A 23464-nucleotide genomic window follows, 5' to 3' on the forward strand; every position below is an offset into this window, starting at 1 on the left:
CAGGCACATAAAAAAAAAAAAATCTTAATCATTTTCAGCTACTGTGATTAATGCCTCTTACTGGTATCAACTGCAGGCAAAGGCAGTTAGTTGTCAGCTCTGACAAGTAACTGAGGGATCCCTCTCCAGCCACAGCTGTGACTAGCATCTCCAACAGGCTGAACACTGCCTGCAGGCTGCAAGGCCCTGCTTCCCAGAAACATGACTGAGGGCAGCTAAATGATTGCAAGGTAACAGGAATCGCTGCGAGGCCTCTGAAGAAGGCAGAGTATATAAACCAGACTTTGACTCTGTACAATTTAAGCTTATTTCAGTCAATTTCCAGGTTTTAGGCAAGTAATGTTCCCAGAAAGCTTTAAACACAGCAATCCATGATCTACTAAACCCAATACAGTTGCCAAGAAGCTGGTATTTCTACCTTCTCACAATGGCATTCTTACCTTTGCCAATTCATTTATTTTAATGATACAAGTAGCTGTATCACAAACAAAAATCAGCCGCATCACACTGTGCAGGCATTTACATTTCCTTTTATCTATAAACACTGCCCTTCTCCCTCATGTACCTATCTAGATTTCTGAAAAATTATGCGGACTATTTGTACGGCTTGTCTTATTTTCCAGTTTATGTGATACCACCCATTCTTCTCTCTTTCAAGTCACTAGGGAAAACTGGTGATTTAAAATAAACAACTAAATATATGATTACACGTGTTTCTACTTCGCTCCCTTCAGTTTTACTCACGATGCTTCAGATAGGTCCTCTCACTGTGTTAGCAAATGGCCAGTTTGGCGCACTGCATCTTACTGGGTTGCCATTTAACACTTCTCAAATCCATTTACCTGGGCTGACTGAGTCTGCCACAACTGCTCCTGAGAGCAAGGCAATTGCTGGCTGTCTCTGGAAGCACGGGTCGAGCTGGCAGCCACACCAGGGGCCAAGTCCAAGTCCAGAGGCCATAATACAGGGGGCTTATCTCACCCTGCGCCAGCTGACAGATCCCACTGCCCAGGCTGCCGCGTGGCACCAGCTGCGCTTCTGCCTTGCTCTCCTGCTCCCACTTTGTTTCAGTCCTTGAGTAATAAATACCTCCTTCTATGTTTTGAAAATGGTCTTTGCTTAGCGCGTCAACTTCCTTATACTTAACACATACTGTAGTTGATTTGTTGCCATGAGGCTTATTTAACAGTTGCATGCAGAAAAGTTAATTTCTCACCAACATTATCACATTTTTAAGATGCCTTCAGGTTTATTCTTCCTAAAGAGATCAGTAAGCTTCCTTGCAAATTTATCTCCCCTGAGCACAAATCTTGCTCCATATATTCCACACTTTCACAGGTGAGAGTGTAGAAATGACATCCGTGCATTCACTGCTCTGCTTGCACATTAAGATATAACTTGCAAATATGCTGTTACAAGTATGTAGCTGTTAGAAGTAAAAATACTTCTAAACACTTCTTGCAGCAATATTTAAAACTACTGTCCAATCCTATACTGATACTACTTTTGCTAGTACCATTGGGAAGCGCAGACAGCTTCACTTTCAAAGTAACGAAAAGCTGAGTTGACTTTACAGGCTGGATACTCTCGTTCTCTCAAGAGTCCATAATAATTTCCAGAAAAGCCAGTTTTAACTGAAGCTGCATGGTACTACTGTTCTAAAAATCCCTTTTTTCCTCCTGTTCAGTCTAGCCTCAGAAAAACATTAAAACATCTAGTTCTGGTTAGTGTGCCTTTACTCTTTTGCTGCAGTATATTTTGCCAGTTTGCAGTTCTACACACATTCACTTCTGTGCAACAAACTCTGGGCCAGGTGAGAACCTGCCCATTGCAAGCCTCCCTAGCATCAACTGGAAATATTTAAATCACAAATTACTTTTTTTTCTATGAAACAATTCCTTGTGCTCCACTATCAAAAAAACCTTCCCATTTTAATGTACTCTACTTTGAAATAAAGCTACCACATATATCCATGTGTATCCATCCATCTATTACCTACATGTCTTGTGCAAGGGAGGTATTATTCTGCTCCATAAAACACGAGATGCAGCCCTAGTGTTCAATAAAGAAAAGGAATAAATATTAACCTAACAGATACAAAGAACTGACTCTTCTGTTTCTGCGGAGGAACATCTAGTTTGAGTGTGAAATCTTTAGTCATTCAGTTTGCCCAATCTGGGTTTTTCCTAACTTGCCTGCATTTTCATTCAGTTAGTCACTGCATAAATCCGAGCTGTTGCTTAGCTCAGCTCACTGCAGGGAAGATTTTACCACGGTACTGGACAAGCAAGGTTATGTTAATGTGAATCATCTTTTCAGCACGCCCTACCACCAGAAAGCTGGATTACAGGCACAATTTACCATCAAAAGCTGGCTCTAAATCCCAATTCCACTGTAGAAAATGGGAATTGATAAAAGAGCCAGCAGCCTGTCCAGCTTCAGCTCGCCGTCTCCAGCTGTACAACGCGCTCCAAGCTGCTGCACACCAATGGCTGAATTCTGCTCTTAACAGCAGGACCAAGTAATTTTTTTTTTTTTGTCCAGGTATTTGCTTCATCAATGTCAGTGTATAGCGATTGCCAAGGTCCCAGAAAACATTTCATTCTGTCTGTTGTTTTCAAAAGGCTTCAGTTAAATGTGCATTCTCTTGTTCCTGTATTAACAAACAAAGAAAAAACGTGCACTGTTCTTGACACTGCTATGCTAGCTACCACATGCAGCTAAAAATCTGCCAGGCTCTTGTGAAGTGAAAACCTCTCCATGGGCCAGTCAAGGGTGGAAAGAGCTCTAGCTCAAATAAAAGTGCAACCTCTTCCTTGCCCTGTATAGAAAAACTAGCACCAAAATTGCACAGGATTTTCAACTGAATCCCTGTGTCAGGATAAAGAAATACACTTCTGCAATGGATTATCACTCTGTGTTCCCAGAGTGTAACCGCTGTTACAAATACATCATGGAACTCTGCTTGCTCACTTGCACACTGTTACACATGGTTATTCCTTAGATTTCTCTCCAGCACGTGTAAAGCAATTAATTCACTCTTGTGTCTTCCTGCAATCTTAATCCTGTAATGTTTATGATCAGCTTGTATTTATGCTTTCAAGACTGAGGATGCTGTTAAAAGGACGCACATCTAGAGAAAGGACAGGGAAAGGGAAAACAACACTGGAAAAGCTGGGAATTGAAGCAACATTAACATTGCTAGGGGCTAAAATGCCATAGGGTTTCTGATGTTCCTGAAGCTCCACAGGTGGGTGCTTCCCTCTGATAGCAACTCAACCCATGATCAGGAGAATGAAAGACTTAAGAAGAGCATAAAACAATCACCTTTACTCCTGCAAAGTCGTGGTTACCTACTATATCTGCAGCTACCCTGGGTCTGCCTGGCTACTCCTGGATTGTGGGGTTTTTTTCAGCGTGTCCACAAATGAACAATCTTGCTCCCCAGGTACACTGTGGACACCCTTGTACCAGAGCTGACTCTTGCCCATGATCTGCCCCAGCCATGAACTGCCATGTTCTCAGGTTCAACAGAGCACTTGCTCCTATGGGTCCCACAGGCATTTCCCCAAGAGAGGTGGCCTGAGGACCACCCACCTCCTCACAGCCCCCTCTCTACACCAGCTGCTTCCTGGCCCCTTGGGCACATAAGGACATGTGCCTTCCCATGCAGCTGGCATGGCAGGATGGACAGTGTGCACATACATGAAGGACAATTTCCAAACTCCGCCATTCCTCTTTTTCAAATTTAAATCTCAATCTCACAACTACTTATGTTTATATTTAAGCCTGGAAACTGTCCCATTCAAATTCAGTTAAATCCTGCCGAGAAAAAGTAAATAGCTTTGGTTCCTTAAAAAATGCTCCTTTCTTCAAATAGTATTTTCATCTTTTTTTGCTAACTCTCTGTACTATTTCGCCAAGTTAGAAATGGTCCAGAGGAATCTGGAGCTGAAGAGAGTCTTTCCAGGAACTTGACAGGACTTGAAGTGCTCTCGAGAAGGAAGCTCAATCCAAACCCGCTATCCCATCCAGCCCCTTGAAACCCTCCTGCTAAAGCACCACCACTCTTAAGCAGCCTTTGAGCAAACTTCTGAAGCATCAGCATTTTCCCACTGGAACAGCACCTGTGCTCCCAGTATCCCATTTCTGAAAAGCAAGATAACTTTTCAGGATCTCCAGGGTTGAGAGCTGGCAGTCAAGGTGTACAAAAGGCTGCTGAGTTCAGCACTTTTATCAATCAGGAAGTCTATGCAGTGACTGGGATATAAAAAAATGCAGTCCGAGGAAACAGACCCTGTTTATGACACCAATGTCTCTGCTATATCCAGGAATGCCTCTACTCAGCTTGAAGCAGGGATGCTGCTTCTCCAGGCAGTGCCCACACAACGCAGCTCTGTTTCTCTGTAATGGAGCAGACCTCAGCTGCAGGTCAGACACGCGGACACCCTGGGGGGCAATGCCCGTGAAGGCACTCATCACTGCTGCTCTACCGCTGCCCTCAGGGAACGCCACTGCCCAACTGCGGACAGGTAACAGCCCTGGCTTGGCAGGAGGCACACACCAGACCATTCTGCTGTGACCCTGCCAGCCCCCTACCCTTGCGGGGGGGTCCCAGGGTCAGCTCCCACCGGGGATGTGGCAGAGCTTCTGCAGCTCAAACTGGCATTACCTGGGTATGCACTATGTTCCCAGCACAGTTTCTGGTGATTCACATGAAGCAGAGCTCCTTCGAAGGTCTCCTGCATTGCTGCTACTAATGCAGTAGGAGCTCAGCTTGCCATTGCTGGTGTGAAGCACTCCAACATCACTACAACCTGCAAATGAAGTAGCTGGATTTATTATTCTTCTTTAAAAATCCACTTCATCAGATCTTAGTATTTTTCTCCGTTTGATCAAAACGCTGAAGTTGCTTCCAACTACATAAACAGGTGTTCTGTGTCAGTTAAATAATTAACATTCCCTAACAAAGGGGATGTCCTAAGTATTTCAATAAACTCAAATATGAACTCCAAAAAGGTTTTACTATTTGCATAATCCTGTGTTTCAGTACCTGACAATTCAGTGTTTACTCAAATCTTATTTCAGTCCAGTAATCCTTCTAGTGGCACTATGCAAATTCAGGAAAGAGAACTCGGGATCAGAATAAAAGCATCTCTTTAGTTATTTTATACAGGGACTAATCTAAGTGCTGTTGATGCAGCCCTGAATGAAGAAAAGCCTGGATCCCTGAGCCACAGCGTGAGGCTCACAGAGTCAGGCGAGCAGGGATCAGCTGCCACTGTGCCGCCTGCTGGCAGATTCACCTGTAGAAGTCCAGTCCCTTGTGATCAAGGCTGCCAGCAAGCACGCCAATTAGCACTCCAGCAAGACGGAGACTCAGTGAGATGGCTTCATATCCTTTAAAGACTGAAAAGATCACCTTCTTATTTCCCCCAAGCCATGTAACACAAGCCCGCTGGGAGGAAACACACAGCAAGGCAATCAGTGGACAAAATCAAGCAATTAGTTTCCCTGAAATTGCACAGTCTGAGATCCTGGTCCTCAAAGCGGGAGAGCTGACCTGATGCCACAGGCAGTGCTCCCCACACACACACCCCCGCCCTATGAAGATGCTTCAGCCAGCACCAGACTCTGCTTTCTCCCTTTTGTTCCCTTCAAAAGCAACACAGAGCAGAGCAAAGACATACAATACATAGGAATACTTTTTAATTGCTCTTCATCAAAGCCCTCCCTACCCCAAGCCTGTGCTTGAGCACGGGGCACTGCTGCCCCCCACCCCCCACCCCAAGTGCAGACCCCCAGCAGCAGCAGGCCAGTGCCGGGCCAGTGCCAGGAGCTGGTTCCCAGGGTGAGAACCGCTGCGGCAGAACGGGGTGAGCACGTGCTCGGCTCTCCACTGATCCCAGCCCCACACACCTACCACCGATCCATAGGGAAAAACAACACTGCATGGAAGGAAGCACAAGAAAACAGAGTGAGGATTAAGAAGGTGCCATTTACTAACCCACCCCAAAACAATACTGTTTTTTTCTTGTAACAGGGCACTCTGAATCTGACCGAATTGGTGCAGAGCTGCAGGCTTGCCTTGGCTTTGGCCGGTCTCCTAGAGAAGATGTCTCATGCTCAGATGCTAGAAGCTCCGACATGGAGCTTCGCTATTCCTGACATGAAGCACAGACTTCTAAGCAGCTCCCAGGGCTGTATTTCCTAAATGGCATCCAGTTGGGCTAACAAGGCTATACAGTCCCAACGAAGAAACATTAATGCTTCTCCAAAGTCAAAACCCAGATGTGATCATTCAGTCTTGAATGTAATTGTTGCTTCCAAAAAATTTCAGAGTGAACCCTGGCAACAAGGCATCTGTATTTAGAAAAACAGAGACTCGGGGTCACCCCAGGAAGGAAAGAGGCCTCAGAGGCCGCTTCTGACCACTCATTTGAAGACTTGGAACAAATGACTGAATATTCTTGACACAAGGTTTTCTTATTTTATACCTCTTCATATTTTCCCCACAAATTAGTTCAGAATTTTACTGATTTTGACTGCACCCAGCAGAGTTCCTAACAGCAGAGTTCCTAACTGTAAACCCACGCTGGTTTCTATTATGTACAGCCTCTAGAAAAATGACAGTACAAATGCTGCAATGCAATTTTTTACATTTTTTTTAATTTCTTCCTGCAGATGTAGAGATGAATCTATAATATGGACTCCGAACACCACAGTGAGCCATAACTCTTCTGTCTGAATATCTAGTAAGATTTCAAAATGCCATTTATGTTCCCACAGAGGAACATGCATGGGTTTGATTGTTTTTTTAATGGACTATTTGCCATTCGGCCTAACAATTGCACCATTTTCCCAATGTATTTGCCCCTTTCCTTTTGCTTCTTCTTCTTCTGGAGCTCAGCCTACTGGCAAACGCACAGGCTGAAGAGGAGAAAAATGGCAAATCACGTCTCAGGAATTTGAACTCTACTTATATCTTCATTTTTTTCCAAGGGTTACTGCTTTACAAGTTTCCTTGGAATCAGACATGTGTCCATCTGCCTCCCAGCCCCTGAGCTGAATCTCACCTCTGCACCCTGAATGCCGTTACTGCCAGGCACTCATGCGATGCCACATACCACAAAGTTAGCATTACTGAACAGTCACCTGCTCTGTAACTACGTTTCTGTATTTTTCTCTCCTGCCTTCATTAAAGGAGAGATAGAGCCAATGATCTGCCATTCTCACATTATTAATGAAATACACTTCCTGTGTTTTTCTTTTTGTGGTATTAAAATAAATAACATCCTTATTCTGCACCCTTAGGTAAGTATAACACAAACGGGAATGACAAGTCAAAAAAAAAATCATTATTTTTTGAAGCAGTGATGAAGCAGAAAGATATGAACAATTAACAGTTACATCTCTGAGGTGGCAGAAATAAGCTGCTCGCCAAGTTCACCAATAATAATAATAATAATGCATTTATATTTTTTTAAGGTTTCTTGGTAAAAAATGGCATGTCACTTTTACAGAGTTCATGAGTTTCATTTTTAAAATACTTCTTCAAAAGTAGGTAAAATACTAACATACTACATACTGGTGGATTTTATACACAAGGCACCAGAGCTTCAAGCTCAGATGTCATCAGTGTAAAGACCTGAACTAGTAGTCTCTGCCTTTTTCTTAGAATTTCAAAAAAGCAGAGAAACGTGAGTGTTCCAAGACTTTTCAGATGCTGAAGGAAGAGCAGGAAAAAGCTTTTACACTTCACTGGGACATCCAGTCGAGCATGAAGTAGCTGCCTTAGCAGAAGCATAACTGAAGAGAGCGAAAATTTATTTGAAACTTTCAGTGCCCATAGTGGATGTTAGCTCCAAGAGGATAAACTGATTCAGACCAAATCCTGCCGTGTTTACCAAGGCTGCTGAAATCATATGAAGTTCTGATCAGTTAGAACTGGCACGTTATGGATCACAACAGCTTCCATCCTGCACAAAGCCCACTGCCTGCAGTGGAGAAGTACCAGCTAACAGCAGTGCTGACCACAACTGGGCAGCACCACAGGAAAAACAGTCTTGAGTCCTCGTAACCCCCTCCTTGCTTTCTTCCTCACTGTCTTTATACTTTCAAAAAACTAGGAAAGATGATGTGGCAGCCAAAGGACGTGGCACGCACAAACTACAGCCAGGCTGATGGGGTGTCCTCGGCGCATCCGCAGCCTCCCACAAGATTTGCATTTGACATCCATCTCCCCATTGTTAAGACATTGTTATCTCAGTTTTCAGGAAACATCAGATGACTCATCTATCGGAACATCTGATGAAGCTAATGTAATTTCAAAAATGAATTCTACTTCAGCATATTTATCCAAGGGGGGGAAAAAAAAAGAAAAAAGAAAAATGCTAAAAGTCTAATTTCTGTTGCATCCTGATTTAGGAACTCAAGAGCTTATTTTTGCTGTAGACAGTTTAACAGGCTTTTAGGCATCCAAATTTAGGAAAAAAATCCTACGGCATTTAAACAACGCAGAGCCAGAACTGGAGCTGACTCAGCCACTCAAGCGCACAATTTGAATACACTACATAATCATTCTTGTTTTAAAATTATCCTACTAATATCTAAGGGCTAGATTATCCCAGATGCATTTATCTTGATTAACGCGCTACCCTCAGGACAGTCCTGCAGATTCCAGTTCGAACTAATTATGAAGCAGGGTATTCAACAGCAAAATGATAAAATCTTGCTGATTGACATGGCCCTGACCTCCTTCTTGCACTACCTTGCCACTGTCACAGAAATGTACATGTCTTCCTCCTTCTCCCCCACGCTCCTAATTAACACATAACAACTGCTGCTTGTTACCAATTCAGGATGAAGAAAGAACCCGTAAGGTGCACACACAGGACATGTTTCCCAACAAATGACACGTGTCCAGGGATGAACGCTGCAGTGCCACAGCTCCATAGCAGCCCTTGCGAACGCCAGCAATGGCACCCACAGGCAGCAACACAACATGGAGCAGAGATCCTTGGCTGTAAATGCCCCTCTTTTTTTGCTTCAGACCTACACACATTGGTTTTGCTTTCATTTCACAGGGGGCAGGGTGGAAATACTTTATCAAAGCTGAAAAACGCACTTCTGAAATCTATTTTTACCTCCTATGAGCAGATCAGGGGAGCTGTGTCTGCTTGAGGCTGGCTGCATGCTGTCCCTGCACAACACCCGCGGAGGACACCTGGGACGGAGGCCAAAGTCTGGCTCGGCAGAGCTGAAGGGTACTGCCATTTCACGGGGTCCCCTCAGAAAGTGTTTGCTTTGCCTGTTTATGCTCTAAATATAGCAGAACACACCGGCCATCTCCAGCTCATGAGCAAGTATTCCTACCGGGGGCTGCAGCTCTCTGCAGCACTACCACACACCTGTCTGATGTCAGCTAATATAAAGCATTTTTCCAAGACACAGGAATCCTTGGGAATGCTATAAGCGAAAGATGCATTCACAGTTTGTAAAGAAAAATTCAGTGACTAAATATCAGTCTTACGTCCAAGAGACAATGCAATAGCAGCTGTTTGGTAAACACTAATGTTACACAGAGTTATAAGAAACCAAGTACCTTAATAATGAGGTAAACGTGTAGGTGTAGTACTATTTTAGTATACAGTAAGGACATTATATCCACACCGAATTACTGAAATATTAAAAATTACTTTTGAATATCCTAAACAAAGACATTTTCTTTTTCTTTGGTAAACTATCAGCTGACATTACAGGGTCCAGACAAATCTGGTACAACATCTCCCTAAACTGTTTCTGCATAACATCTACGGTTTCTGATATTGCAGAAAACTTAATCAAGTAACTAGAGCTTGTTTAGCTTCACACACAGAGATTGCCAAAGATCTGAAACAAAACAAAAACCTGAGCAACTGCTTTTCCACTATGTGGACTGGACGGGGAATTCAGTGAAGGGATGCATTCCATTTTCTGTTTACCAGAAGTACTCATACATTATAGAAGCTACTTTAATAATAATAATAATTTAAAAAAATAAATAAATAAAAAAAAAGCTCAGGAGCCAGCTGACAAACACATGTGAAGGCCCACTCAGCGAGCAGGTCTCCCGGCTCCAGCAGCAGCAGCAGCAGCAGCGTTCCCCACCCCAGCCCTGTTCCCCAGCCTACAGCAAGGGAACCCAGTGGATCCCCTGGGAGCCAGCACACAGCACCTCAGCTACAAGTAAACCTTCCAGCATGAACACAAGTAAACATATCTGGTAAGCACTGTATTTTTAAATAGCAGATTATTTCCTAGCTTACAGCTCTGCTGCTGCACTGGCTTCACATGGGCAGAAGAGTCTCTTTTCCATGGAGTATTTCTAAAGCAATGTAATAATGCTGTGTTGTTACCAAGTTACTATCCGCGGACCTTGCAGCTCTTTACAGAGGTGATAATTATCTCCTTCAACAAAAAAGGAAGCGGAAGAGCCCTGTTGAGGGCAACAGAGAAGCCAGTTGCACCGCTGGGGCTGGGGAAGCCTGGCCAGCCCCTGGTCCTCCTCTCATCCAGACACAAGCCAGGCTGCTGCTCCGGCTCCAGTGCCGCAGGCCTCCTCATCCGGCACAGAGATTTGAAAGCACTTCCAATGACCATGGACGCCAGGAATCTGAGCAGAGGGTGATGACATACAGCAAACTCAGGTGATGCCTCCCACAGTGAAGGAGATTCATGTCCAGTTAATTCCAGTGCTTTGTTTCAACCTTTTTGGTCTCATCCTTGCTCTGAAAAGCGCCAGCCTAGTGGGGCAAGGCCACTGCGACCATGACAGATCATAGCGAAATTAAACCACGGGACATTGCGGGTAGTGTTTTACCAGCAAAAGAACCTTCACCCTCACAGCCTCTCACACAGAGGCAAATTTAGACCTCCAAGGCTGGGATGGGAGCAACACTGCAGCACAGCCATCCCCGCTGCACCTGGCCACACAGCCTCCAACGACGGCACATGGCAGGCACAGTGTCCTTGCAGTGGTGGCTAGCTCATGCCATGCCACATGAAGAAAGCACCAGGTGGGCTTGCTGCCACCCAGGGCTGGTGGCCACGGTGGCGAGGGCAGGCAGAGGCGCTGGGCCGCTCTCCGGTGAGGGTGATACCTCGGGGCCAGGACTGCCCATCAGCACCGTGGCCTCTGGCACTGCCCTGAACTCCAACACTATTGTAAATGCATAGTAACATTTCATTTCCACATTTTAAAATTAATTTTTTCTCCCCCTGCCCCCTGCATATATTATAATGACTGTAAACTAAATCTGAACAACACAGAAACAAAACCATTCCATAATCAGTGAGTTAAAACATGGCTGGGGGTGATGGGGACAGGTATTTCGGGCCAGAGAGCATTTTAAAGGTTCACTCTTTACCCCGATCTGAGACGAGATACATTTTTAAACTCCGGAATTTTAAACTGCAGGATTTATATAAAACTGCTACAAACCCACTTCCTGCCCAGCTCCCGCTGCGATCGGGACCTGGCCACACAAGCAACCTGCAGTAGCTGGTTACAGCTACAACTCCCTCCCCAAAGCATGTCTCTGCCACAAGCCAAGTCGGTCTCTGCTCCACTTCCTGGGATTTGGTCCCAGGAAGAAAAAATTATACTGCAGAAAAAACCTGACAGACACAGTTCCATTTTCCAACTTTTGATTATTTTTTTTATGACTCTACTGAATTAATTCCACACTGTTTGTGGCATAAGTATTTTAAATGTTAAGATTATTTAATTCATAAGAAATTAAGGGAGGGCACCGGGATCTACATGTCTAACTACTGAAACTATGCTACAGCAGAATAGCAGCAATACATTTATAGCGCCTAACTCAGGCATCCCTCCTAAAAATCACAATGAGGCTGCACCCTCCCTGCTCCAGCACGCTAGAGCTCTGCACCTTGCTTTCTGCTAAGTGTTGTCCTTCCCTTAAGCAAGTGCATTTGTGAAAAAGGCAGGATAACCACAGCAGTCCCAAACATAGAAATACAAGCAGGGTGCTCACAGATACCTAAATAACCTAGGGAGGAAAACACTCTTCTAAGATTCACCATCAGCTGTCCAGAGACACCAACAACCTGCTGGTAGTTAAGAGATGGAAACAAATCCTCATATTGCTTACGTGGTTTGTGCTATTAAAAACTAAGAATCCTTACAGTGACTTTGCTGTTTCTACGTGAAGTGCCCTTTATTCCAGCTACAGGCAGAGGATAATTCGGAGGCAAAGAGCCAGTCACTGTAACCATACTGGGGGATTTGAGCCTTGCCAAGCGTATTTTCCCTTCATTTCCCCTATCCTTCCCCCTCCCCCGAGGAAAACAGCAAAACAAATCAACGAGCATCAATAAAATAAGAGCAGCAAAACATCCCACTGCTGGCAGACAGCAATTGCTCCATTTGGGCTGCAGCGTTTTTCTGGCTACAACTGTGTCTTTCATTAACCATATATCCTTGAAAATAATATAATATTTACTCACTTTCAATGAATCAAAGCAGGCGATTACGCGTCCGTTTTCAACTTGGCAGCTTTTCGATGGATGTGCAAATTTACATTCCGTGTCTGGTCGTGAGCAAGTCCCCCTTTGGAACTCCCTACACACTTCCAGCGTTAGCCATTTTGTGTCCCGAATCGGCGTGACACTAACAGCCATCTTTAGATTTTACAGGTAGTTAAAATTTCCAATAAAATGGACAAACGAGTAGCTGAACTGATAAAACTGGAAATGATGAAAGCGCCACCTCCAGAATTTTTTTTCTTCCCCCCCACTCCCTATTTTAAAAGTACGTGTAAAATTGGGTGGCTTTTCTCAAGGAAAAGCTGTGCCACCACGAGTTCACAGCGTGACACTGTCAGAGGTCTTGCACTTAGAGAAACGCCAGGGTTACTGGCAAGTTGAACGTTAAAATGTGCAGCCCGGGGCTAGGCTGGTGCGCTCAGTTACCCATCCCGAGTGCTGGCCGGAGCCCACGGTGCAAGCTTGGAAATATGGCAGACCCTCCAACACAGGATTTCCAAGCTACTTTCAGGTAAAGTTGTCTGGAAGGTGATCTCCACGCAGCTGAATTTGCAGCGGGGGGTTTTGTGGTGCAATCGGTATCGATTAGTTTGGCATAGACAGATGCAGCAGTTTAGAGCAACGATCAAGATAGGGTGGTTTGGGGTTGGGTTTTTTTGTTTGTTTTTTTGTTTGTGGGTTGGTTTTTTTCCTCCTCTCCTTGGTTTTCGGGCAGAAGATATCTGACCTTCGCAGCAAACTTTTATTTTTACAGTAAAGCAGGCTAGGGCAGGGCCCGAGCGCGCCGGCCCCTCGGCGCGGGCGGCAGGGGGGTGCCTGGCGGATGCGCTGTCGTCGCAGTCTAGCTGGCAGCAAGCAAGGCAAAAAGCAGCGGCTGCTCTAGAAGCGGTCCCAAGCAGCAGAGACGTCAGGAAAGGCACTTCTTAGTACCAACCTGCAGAGAGAAGAGACACGTTACAATTCAGCGGGCGGCATCCCGGGGGTCCCGCGGAGCCGCCGCCGCCCCGCGCAGGACACTCACGCCAGCCGCCGCCGGGCCGTGAGGAGAGGGGCCGCGTCCCCGCGCGGAGCCAGGCATGATCAGGAGCGAGCCAATCGCAGATAGCGTTGCAGCGATATTCCGGGCAGCAAGCCAATGGCGGGGGCCGTCTTATGAAAGGTCGCGCCTGTCAGACGCTGGCTGCGCTGCCCCCGAGCAGCGCCCGCCCGACGGGGCTCGCCCGGCCGCCGGAGGACGAGCGTGTGGGCCCGGGCCCTACCCGACATGCAGCGAGGGGGACGGACCATCGCACCGCCGCCGCCGGAGCGCCCACGCGCGGGGAATGGTACCGTCCGCCGGCCCGCCCCGCCCCGCCGGGCCCCGGCCCGCCCGCCGGCCCCGCCGGTACGGCCCCCCCGCCGCAGGGAGCCGGGAACTCCCCCCCCACCCCGCAGGTACGGGCCGCTTCAGGGGGCCGCCCCCCCTCCCGCAGGTACGGCTCCCCCGCCTCAGGGTCCGGGCCCCCCGCGCAGGGAGCCCGCCACCACGCTGTGGCCGTGCCCGGGACCCGCCCAGAAGAGCCGGCAGGCGGCGTGCCCGCTGAGCGACCCGCCGGCCCCAAGCCGCGCTCCCGCGCAGCCCAAGCGGCCAACGCAGGGCGTCCCGGGGCCACCGCCAACGGGCCGGACCGCTGCCCTCCCAGGCCCCAGGAAATAACGCGCCGCTACTCAGCGCTCAGCTTCCTTCCACTAATATCTTGCAGGTGCACTACACTTCTCGTGATAAACATCGTTCACTTAAAAAAACACCCAGGCATTTAACATCGAGAAACGAGAGCGTAAACCCATCCCCTCAGATGCCAATGGTGGAATGGGCACTTCATTGAGACGAGATGCCCAGCTCTGGTAACTCTATAATAAATTACAACTCTTGTCCCAGCCTGAAGATCTCAAAAGAGCAGCCTGGAGTAGAGCTGGTAGGCCCCTGCAGTACTGCCCAGGGCCTGCACAGCACAGCCCGTGGGCAACACCAACAATGGGAATTCTCCTGTCAGCACTGCAACCCCCAACAGCATCCCACCCTTCCCTGTCTTTCTAAAGATACTGCTCTGTCATCTTCCTGTTTCCCACCACCACCACAACCCCCAAAGCAGCATCGCTGACACTGGAATCAGGAACAGATCTTTGGGAAGCCTGGAAGCTGGTTGGCATGGATGCAAACCAACAAGATGAGGAAAATCTATGAACAGTCTTTTCCCAGGGCCTAAGTGATTAAAACAACAAACTACAGGAGAAGTAAGACACACCTAATACAGCTAATAAGATTATAACACAGCACTCTGGTTTCCTTGCCAGGACACTTGTAATCGTGCCCACATTTTTAATCCCTGCTAGCAAGAGACAAACCACTGTGCATAATTACTTGCAAGCACAAGTTAACCGCTAGGTGTCTTCTTGGTAAACACAGATACTCATTTGCTTCGACTACCTAAAACTCAAGAGTGTCAGTCATCCTGTGCCAGCAGTCACTACTGATCAGCACTTCGGGATACAGCCGAGACTCAGGTCTTGAAAACTCATTCCATAACAAGTGCGCAGGGAAACAAGTTTGGTTCTCCCACCTGAGCCACACTACCCAGCCATGGCAGGTTAGCACCATGAGATTTGAAAATGCAGAGCAACATGCCAGGACCTCATGAAGCTGCCTACCCACGGCCGCACAGCAGCGGGCTCACCTGGGCATCCCGGCATCCCCAGCCGCCTCGTGCTGGACTGAGCAGGACTGCCATTCCCATCAGAGAGCTGTCAGAAGCATAAAACACACTGCCAGCCTCCCAACAAGGAGTTCCACAACTTGACCTTGTTCTCCACCGTAATAGATCTGCTTCCTCCCACCCTTACTCTTGTAGAGCACAAAATGATGACTTTTGAGTGTTATATTTTACAAACATTTATTCCCTGTGAATCCCTCAGGAGAAGGTGATACTGATGAAGGCAGGAAGAGCTCTACAACAAAGCTGTGAAACAGCTCTAAGCAAAGATTTTCTCCCGTTTATAAGTTTGGTATACAATCCATACCAAGCATTGATTTTTCCAAACACCAAGAAGAGTTAGAGCAGCAATTGATGTGTTTTACATGCTAAAGTCAAAGCAAGTTAAAGGCCAAATTTTCAAAACAAGATACTTAATTTCACTCTCATTACAGTAGTCATCAGCCGTAACAAGCAAAGAAAGACAGCACAAAGGCAACACACAAAACAAAAACAGATGAAAACTATCTTTTGTGCTCTCATGTAGTGAAAGAAGTAATATTCCTAGTAAAACTCATAAAACTATGTTTTATTCCTAGCTTTGTAGTAAGTTTTCTATTTGGAGCTGGACTAGCCACTTCCACCGAGCAAAATCTTACTCCTGTTGAGGTCAGTGACATACCTGTAACTGCATTCAACAAGGCAAAATTTCACCCTTCATTCTGCAGGCTGCCAGCTACCAAAAGAAAAGCATTACTCCAGGGAACCGTGATGCCTCAAAGGTAAATCTTCTGAATGTGAAGAAGTGCTAGATGTATATTTTGTCTGCACAGTCACTGGAAGAAAAATTGTTTTGCCAGAACTTGTTACCTACCTGTGAAAACACAGGCAGAAATGTCAGCTTTAAAAATAGCCTTCCAGCAAAAATAAAGACTGACTTCAGACCAGAGGTATATCTTCAATATCTCCACTAAATAAAGGAAGATGTTAGCATTGAGGTTTGTGTTGGTTTTTTTTTATTTATCTGCATAAACTATTTTGCCCTCACTTTTAAATTCTCTTGTTATATCCCAAGCCAGTAAGGAGTCCCTAGTAAGCATCAAATGCTAAAGGATACCACTGTCTGCAAAAAAAAAATAATTCAAAAACCAAACCAGCAGACAAACACAATGCCTCTCTTTGGGCTGTCTCTGATGAACAAGGGAAAGACTGCAACAAATCCAAAAGGAGGAACCATAGTCAGGGGACATGAAAAGGAGTGAGCTGATTATTAACTTAATTGAAAATTATTTGGGGGCTGACAGCTTCCAGACTCCACCTAGTAGGCCATTCTGTACTAAAGGCTGTTCTTAATCCACAGGTGGCTTCTGCAGTTCACCTTTTGAAATCTGGAAGTATTTGCTACTTGCCTTGGGAATGCTGCAACATCGGTTTGGCCAAAGCATAACCTCACGCTCACCAATTAGTGCTAATACAAGGAAATTGAAGCTAAAAATGTTGAAAGCATATTAAAAAGTGGTTCTCAGAAAAAGACAAAAAGGGAGAAGGAACACTGAGAAATCACTCTGTAAGAGAGTAAGATAGATGACTTAGTTGTCTGCTGAGCTGGGTCAATGAAAATAAATTATTAAGGAACAGCTTCACAAATCAATGGAAAGGTTATCTGGAAGTACCCAAGAAAGTGAAACTAACACAGAAAGGACCATGGGATTATGGTTTCTAAGTTCTGAATAAATATGTTCTGTTTTTATTACTTCCCATTATTGCTATAAAGAAATATTGCACAGCCCAGTTGACAATATGTTTTTCCTCCTCTTCTCATTACAGGCCTTGAGACAAAAATAGGCTATCTGAACAGGAGTGCCTCACTGCACTGGGGACTGTTCCCAAAGAGCCATTGTTTTTCCTCTTCCTGTAACTGGGCTTGCTGGCCGTTCCTGTTTTCTCTATCTCAATTCATACACGTCTCTCAGAAAGAAAGATATATATAAAGCTGGACAGGCAAAAAGCACAACACTAAAGAAGAACATGGCAGTAAAGAATTCTGTTTTCACGCTCAGAGAAAGTGGAAGCCGAAAACACCAGTGTCAATGACATGAGAACTCTCAGCAAGAACAGATAATTACATAACATGAATTCATCCTCATGACAATGACTCTAATGATAGGAAATGGAACAAACTCAGCATTCTATTTACATTGACAGTGCAGTCTCAAAGCCTGAAATTGCCCAATGTCTTTTAAATAAAGAAATACAAAAATTACTGACTGCCTTACAGTACTTTCAAAACACCTCTCTGCCAAATTTAAAGTTTACCAATAAAATATCTCAATGTGAAATTTGGAAAAGACACAGCAATTACTTCATGGCACTATTGAGGGATATAATTATAGAGCTGTCACAAAATTAAGCAGAAACAATGAGCTAATTAATGTCTTGGCCATATAACAGTGAAGGATTGGTTAAAGAAAAATATTATTTAGTAAACTACTACCAAACAAACCTAACTGGTCTCGTACTCTTGCTCTGCAGGAACTGCTACACCCCTACAACAGTACATAAAAGCAAAAAGACCCCTCTCTCAATTTTGTACTTTCACATATATCAGGAAAAAGTAGAGCACAGTAAAGGCAGCAGCACAAAACAGCCAATTCCACAGCAGGAATGCCAGAATCTGCACCATTTGAGGCACACTTCACAGCCCCCCACAGCCCAGCAACTTGCAACTTGGAAAGCTTGGTAGAACTACAATCACCTCTTAGCTCTGACCTACTAAGCAAGTCCCATACCGGATTTGTAAAAAAAACTGCCAACACGACTTCTATGACCCAGATATTTTGCATAATACACATAGTTTTAGTAGTAGTAGTACTAGCAATAGTGTTTTAAAGGTTATTGCTGTACTGTTTTAGCTCTGGCAGAGTTGCTTGGGAAGGCAGTGCAACCTCCCACTGACTTCACTGGGCTTCTTAGACAGATCCTCCTCATCAGCCATGTTTTTATCTTGAGCATATTTCACAGTTTCCGAGAATGTTTTAGCAGAAACACCTAACGGTGACATGACATCTGAATTTAACATATCCAAGTGTACTCAGTTCACAAAAACTGGATAAATAGTGGAAAAAAAAAAAAAAAAAAGAGGCAACAAGTGCCTCCAGTTGCACACATGTTACTGCAGTGTGCAGAAATACGGTATTGCCCTCAAATCCGTTCTCGAAGATTTACATCCCTAATCAAACTGTGAACCAACTGTCAACAACAGTGTAATGGCACCGACATACAAATCCCATAGGCCAATATTTTCTTACTTTAAAGTATATGCTATTTTCAAGTCAGAAAGTTATACTGCAAATTCCATACACCCGCTTTCCTTTAAAAGGTAGATGGTTATGAATAAACCACTATCACTGTAATTAAAAAAAAAAACAACTTTCAAATCAAGAGATAGACCTGTTGAAATTCTTTTTTTATCACCTATGGTATATATCAGTGTCCTTCATAAAATCTGGGACTTGCAGAATTCAGATCATCTTACAGCATTAGATGGATGGGTATTTATAAACTAAAATCAGGAAAGATCAGTGTCTGTCTCCAGACTAGGAAGTGTGCATGCTAGCTATTATTCTGCTCTTTCAACTTGTAAGCCAGAGGCACAAAATGGGAGGAAGGACTACTCTGCATTTAAACCATTTTGCCATCAATTTATGTATTACAAAGCATTCATGTATCCATCCACACCACTGAAGCTGCAAATGCGGTTTCTGGTAGTGAAAACATATGCATCCTGTAATTCCTTTACCGTAACATTTACATAATATATTTTAGAAATATAAGGTTCTGTATTATACTGGCACAGGGGAATTTCAATCATAAAATAAGTGTCATTTCCCACATGAATCTAAAAAGAAGTTCTTTATCTTTAAAAACAACAGTAACCTAACGATCCAACTTAAAACTCCAAGTAGTATTTTTTTAAAAAAAGAAAAACTGAATTGGAATAACCAAATGCTATTTGTTAAAATCAGTCTTATGTGGTTGCTTCAATTAATATTAATTTTGAACACTGTGTTTCCATACAAAGACATTTGAGAGACCATAACAAAATAACTATGCACTCTTCCAAAAAGCACAGAGCTATTTATTAACCAGCCTCTTGCACATTAAAGACATTTTGTTTGATTAACTGCACACATACATAAGCCAAGTGATGCAGGAGCGGAGTGAGATGACCTACGTCAGCAGCATCAAACCAGGATCAGCCTCCCACAAACCCAGCACCATGTCTGGGGCAGCACAGGGAGAGCAAGCACGGTGGCCGGCACATCGATCACTCCGAATCGCCTGCTCCATCTCATCCCCTGCCACCAGCAAGGTACATTTCACACCCAGAACACTCCCTACTCTCTCCTGCATCACACACCTGCATGACTTCAGAATTCTTGTTACTTGTCTTGCCTGTTTTAGTGGAAGCAGGCTGGAGGTGCCTGTTGGTTCTGCAGCCAAATGGTAACACGGGCTGTCCCGCATGTGGCAGGTTTTGGGCATTTTCCTCAAGAACACAGCCACATGGCAAACCTTGGGATGAGTCCCACAACAGATTCAAAACCGGGAGCTACTTATAACAATGGCAAAAAGGACACATGCACATCAGTGGAAAACATTCCCACAATGACAGGTCATTATTAACTTTACATGTGTGAATATATATATATAAAATGTTTTATATATATATATGTATATATAAAAGAACCATGATTATTAGTATCATCCATGACAACATCTAGAAAAAAGCAATGCCCATGACTCAGCAAGGGAAGCAACCGCTTTCCTCTAACATCAAATTCAGCTGATGCAAATGGTTTCAGGGAGGAAAAGCTACCCAGAGGAGCTCTCCCTCACGAGGGATGCTGCAGACACCCAGTCTAGAGCTTCTTACAGCTCGGATGCCTTAACATCTACTGCACAGTGAGGGAAAATACACTGGCACCTTATTACTGCTAAGGTTCTCACTTTTCACAATCAGATACATTATTTTTCACTTCCCCTTCAAAAGCAGCTGCTGCGGGGTCCTGGTTGCAAAGGGTGGCATTTTCCTTCCCCAGAAATAGCTGGATAAAGCAGTGGGTAAAATGAGCCTTGAGAGACCACCCTGGTGAGAACCTCATGGATTAGGGCATATATATATGGTCAGTAGTAACATTATTACTAATAGCATTTGCTCCAGCCAATGAGCTCCTCCACTCAGCTTGGCTAACCTGCCCCAGTCTGGGCACCCCCCTCCCCGTTTGCCCCCATCACCAAACTCTAGATTTCGAAGTTCTTGCCCATTTGCATGATGACCGCTTTGTTGCGTGAATAATTATGAATGAGGAGTCTGGATGCGACCTTGCACATGTCAAATGGATCTGTCCAGTTAAATCTGAACTTAATTACCAGAAGCAGAAAAGGCCATTCACATCACCTGCTCTGAGCTGGCACACCATCCGACTCCCCTGAACCCCCAGTATCCCCTGCTCGCCCCACAGAGGCTGCCTACCGCAGCAGAGCCCATCAGGGCAGCTTCAGCAAAATTCAGCGTGGGGCACCTTACCATCAGCTGCCTGCTGCGTCAACAGGCACGCACCTAGCAAGGCAAATCGAAGTTGTAATTATGTGGATTGCTTCATCTTGCATCTGACTTGAGGGCAAACAAAAAGGGACATGAATACAGATATCGAAGAACACATTATGCAGAGTTCCACTTTCGACAGCAAGCTAGAACTCAGATTTTGATGGCCTGATCACTTCAGCTCGGTAATGGCGAGCTGTGGCAATGCTGTGACAATCACATGCTTCTCTGCAAGGATGAGAAAATTATAGAAGAACATGTGAAAACAGGGCTGCTGGTGCAGCACGGACTGAAGGAGCGCGCCCTGGCACAGCACCTCCAGGGACCCACACCTCTGAAATCACCCAGTCACAGACAGTCACGGCACTGCCGTGCCGGGGCTGCACGGAGCAGCAGGCACTGCCAGCTCCGTGTGAGGGTGGATGCCTGGCTCCTCTCAACGCAACGTGAGGCATGGGGCAAGGACAGTGCTGGAAAACTACTCCAGCATCTGTTGCAAGACAGGAAATAAAGCTGACTGTTTCTGTTCAAAGCTTTCCATTTCTCAAAGAATCTCAAACCCAAAGTAGAGTATTTTCTGTTTCAATACACTCAGGCCTTACGTTTTATTTATCAGTCATGCCCTTCCAAGATAGTAAAAACTCGTATGACTTAACAGAAAATACAATGAATCTAAAGTAATTTCTTTTCATTATTTACGTAAAAATCGAAATCCTAGACAAAGGTGTCTTAAACTCTCTCTGCTCTGTCACCATCTGAGGTATACAAGATACCTGCTGTGCACTAATACAAGAGCAAAATGATTCTTCAGCGTACAGCCAAAGTAATCAAATTTAGGAGACGTTTTCCTTGATTTAACAGAGATGACTACACATACAGTGCTCAGCAGCACAGAAACATGATGCAAAATTAATCACATCAATCTCACCCAAGCTAAATAAATATATGTGTCTTTAGACACAAAGGAAAAGCTCCAAATTAGTCACTGGTATTAAAAAAGAGGAACAAAACCTGAATGACTATGTTTTATTTTATGAAAGATGTGAAAAATGTCTTTGAGACCATTTTTTAATCAGCATTTGCTATAGTTTATTGTTATGCTTGTTCATCTTGAATCATGGTATTCACATAGCTAACAATAATCACAAAAAACAACGCACTAACAGCCCCTGTTTCAAACAGCTGCTTCTGCGCCAAACCTCAGCCAGAAGAACTGCCATGAGTGATGGAGGGAGCAAGGCCATTCCAGTGTGAGATGGCAGCGAGGTGGCAGGGTTTAAGCCTAGCTTTCCTCCCCCCTCCATCAAGAGCTGGGTTTGGTGATGAATTTTGCTAATGCTCATTTTGTTCATGGAATCCCCAATGCCTGAATGACCCAGCTGGTGTAATGGTGTAACGCTGCTTCAGCGCATGCTTGCATACAACTTTTCTCTCATTTTTAGCCTTTTGCTGTGAGTGATAAAGATGAAGTTAGGGGAGGATGAAAAAGGTATCATTTTTTGTTACTGCAGCAACCAGAAGGTCTGTGCTTACAGGGCAGGGAGCTGCAACACCATCACACCTGCAGCTCTGTGGCAGAAACCCCAGCCGCTACCAGCACAGGGTCTTGGGGCAACCAAGCAAAACCAGCTACAGGGACACTGCTGGTGCAACACACAAAGGCACAGGAGATCACCCACAGGCTGCTATCTCAGCTTAGTAAACTTATATTTAAAAAGAAAACAAGTAAGCAGCAGCCTGGCATGGAAGGTACAGTGAGTGTGTCAGCACCTTCCCCTGCATCACCACAAACGGTAGCTACAGGGGGTTTCCAGCTTGGCCAGTCAGATCTTTAATAATTTTTGTTTCTGGGTTATGGATTGGGTCATAACCCACTACCTTGCTAAGTTTTTGTTTATGGCTGTTGCACGGCTGAGCTACATGAACTACATCTGAGGTCCCATCTTACACAGAATAATCAAGGAAAGTCTCCGAGGCAGAACAAACACAGACCCCTCTGTGTTACTCCCTTGCATCCTAGTTTTCCTCATGGTCTCACATCGTAAGAGCTGCCAGATTGCTCTTGTTCCAACACCACATGCCTGTGCCTCGCTCTTGGCTTGTTCTGCCTCAGTCAGGCCACAGGAGTGGCATTGCCCCCTGCACCAGCCAAACCCTGCGCACAGGGCTCACAGGCTGGTCTCCGGTACAGGCTCCTTCCTGACCGAGAAGTGACCTGTGCCCTTTTTGCTCACTGTGTAGGCAACCTTTCCTATGCTCAACTGGTGCCACATCACAGAACGCATAACCGTCACATTCCCATTAATTCTTCTTACAGACCAAATGGCCTCTATATCCATGCAAGACAAAAATGGATCACTTTCCCTAAAACACCTGCCGCAACAGAATAAAAATACCGAAGCTAGCATGTCAAAGGACCACAGGTGTGGACCAAAAATTTTACACCACTTTTTAAAGTATCTAAAGCATTGAGGTTACATCCCTGTCGTTAGTTACTTTATAAACATTCTTGACTTTTAAACAATCCAAAATAACAGCATTAAGAATGACGCTATAGGAAAACCCAATATTAAAAAGT

General features: G+C 44.9%; 1 protein-coding gene across 23 annotated transcripts in view; it reads right to left on the bottom strand.

The window, feature by feature from the left end:
- MBNL1 (muscleblind like splicing regulator 1) overlaps positions 1 to 23464 on the bottom strand; it is a 111588-nt gene that overhangs the window by 69132 nt on the left and 18992 nt on the right. For 18 of the 23 annotated variants that reach the window (XM_037406507.1, XM_037406510.1, XM_037406522.1 and 15 more), the window contains exon 2: positions 12511 to 13483. The exons of 3 other annotated variants lie outside the window; for them this stretch is intronic. In XM_037406507.1, the coding sequence (XP_037262404.1) occupies positions 12511 to 12684 (174 nt within the window). In that variant the 5' untranslated portion in view covers positions 12685 to 13483. Of the gene's footprint in view, positions 1 to 4672; positions 4776 to 12510; positions 13484 to 13570; positions 13676 to 23464 lie in introns of those variants that run through there. 2 more of the 23 variants (XM_037406509.1, XM_037406530.1) reach the window with 2 other exon arrangements.

This window comes from Falco rusticolus, chromosome 13 (genome assembly GCF_015220075.1).
Source record: "Falco rusticolus isolate bFalRus1 chromosome 13, bFalRus1.pri, whole genome shotgun sequence".
Taxonomy (NCBI): domain Eukaryota; kingdom Metazoa; phylum Chordata; class Aves; order Falconiformes; family Falconidae; genus Falco; species Falco rusticolus.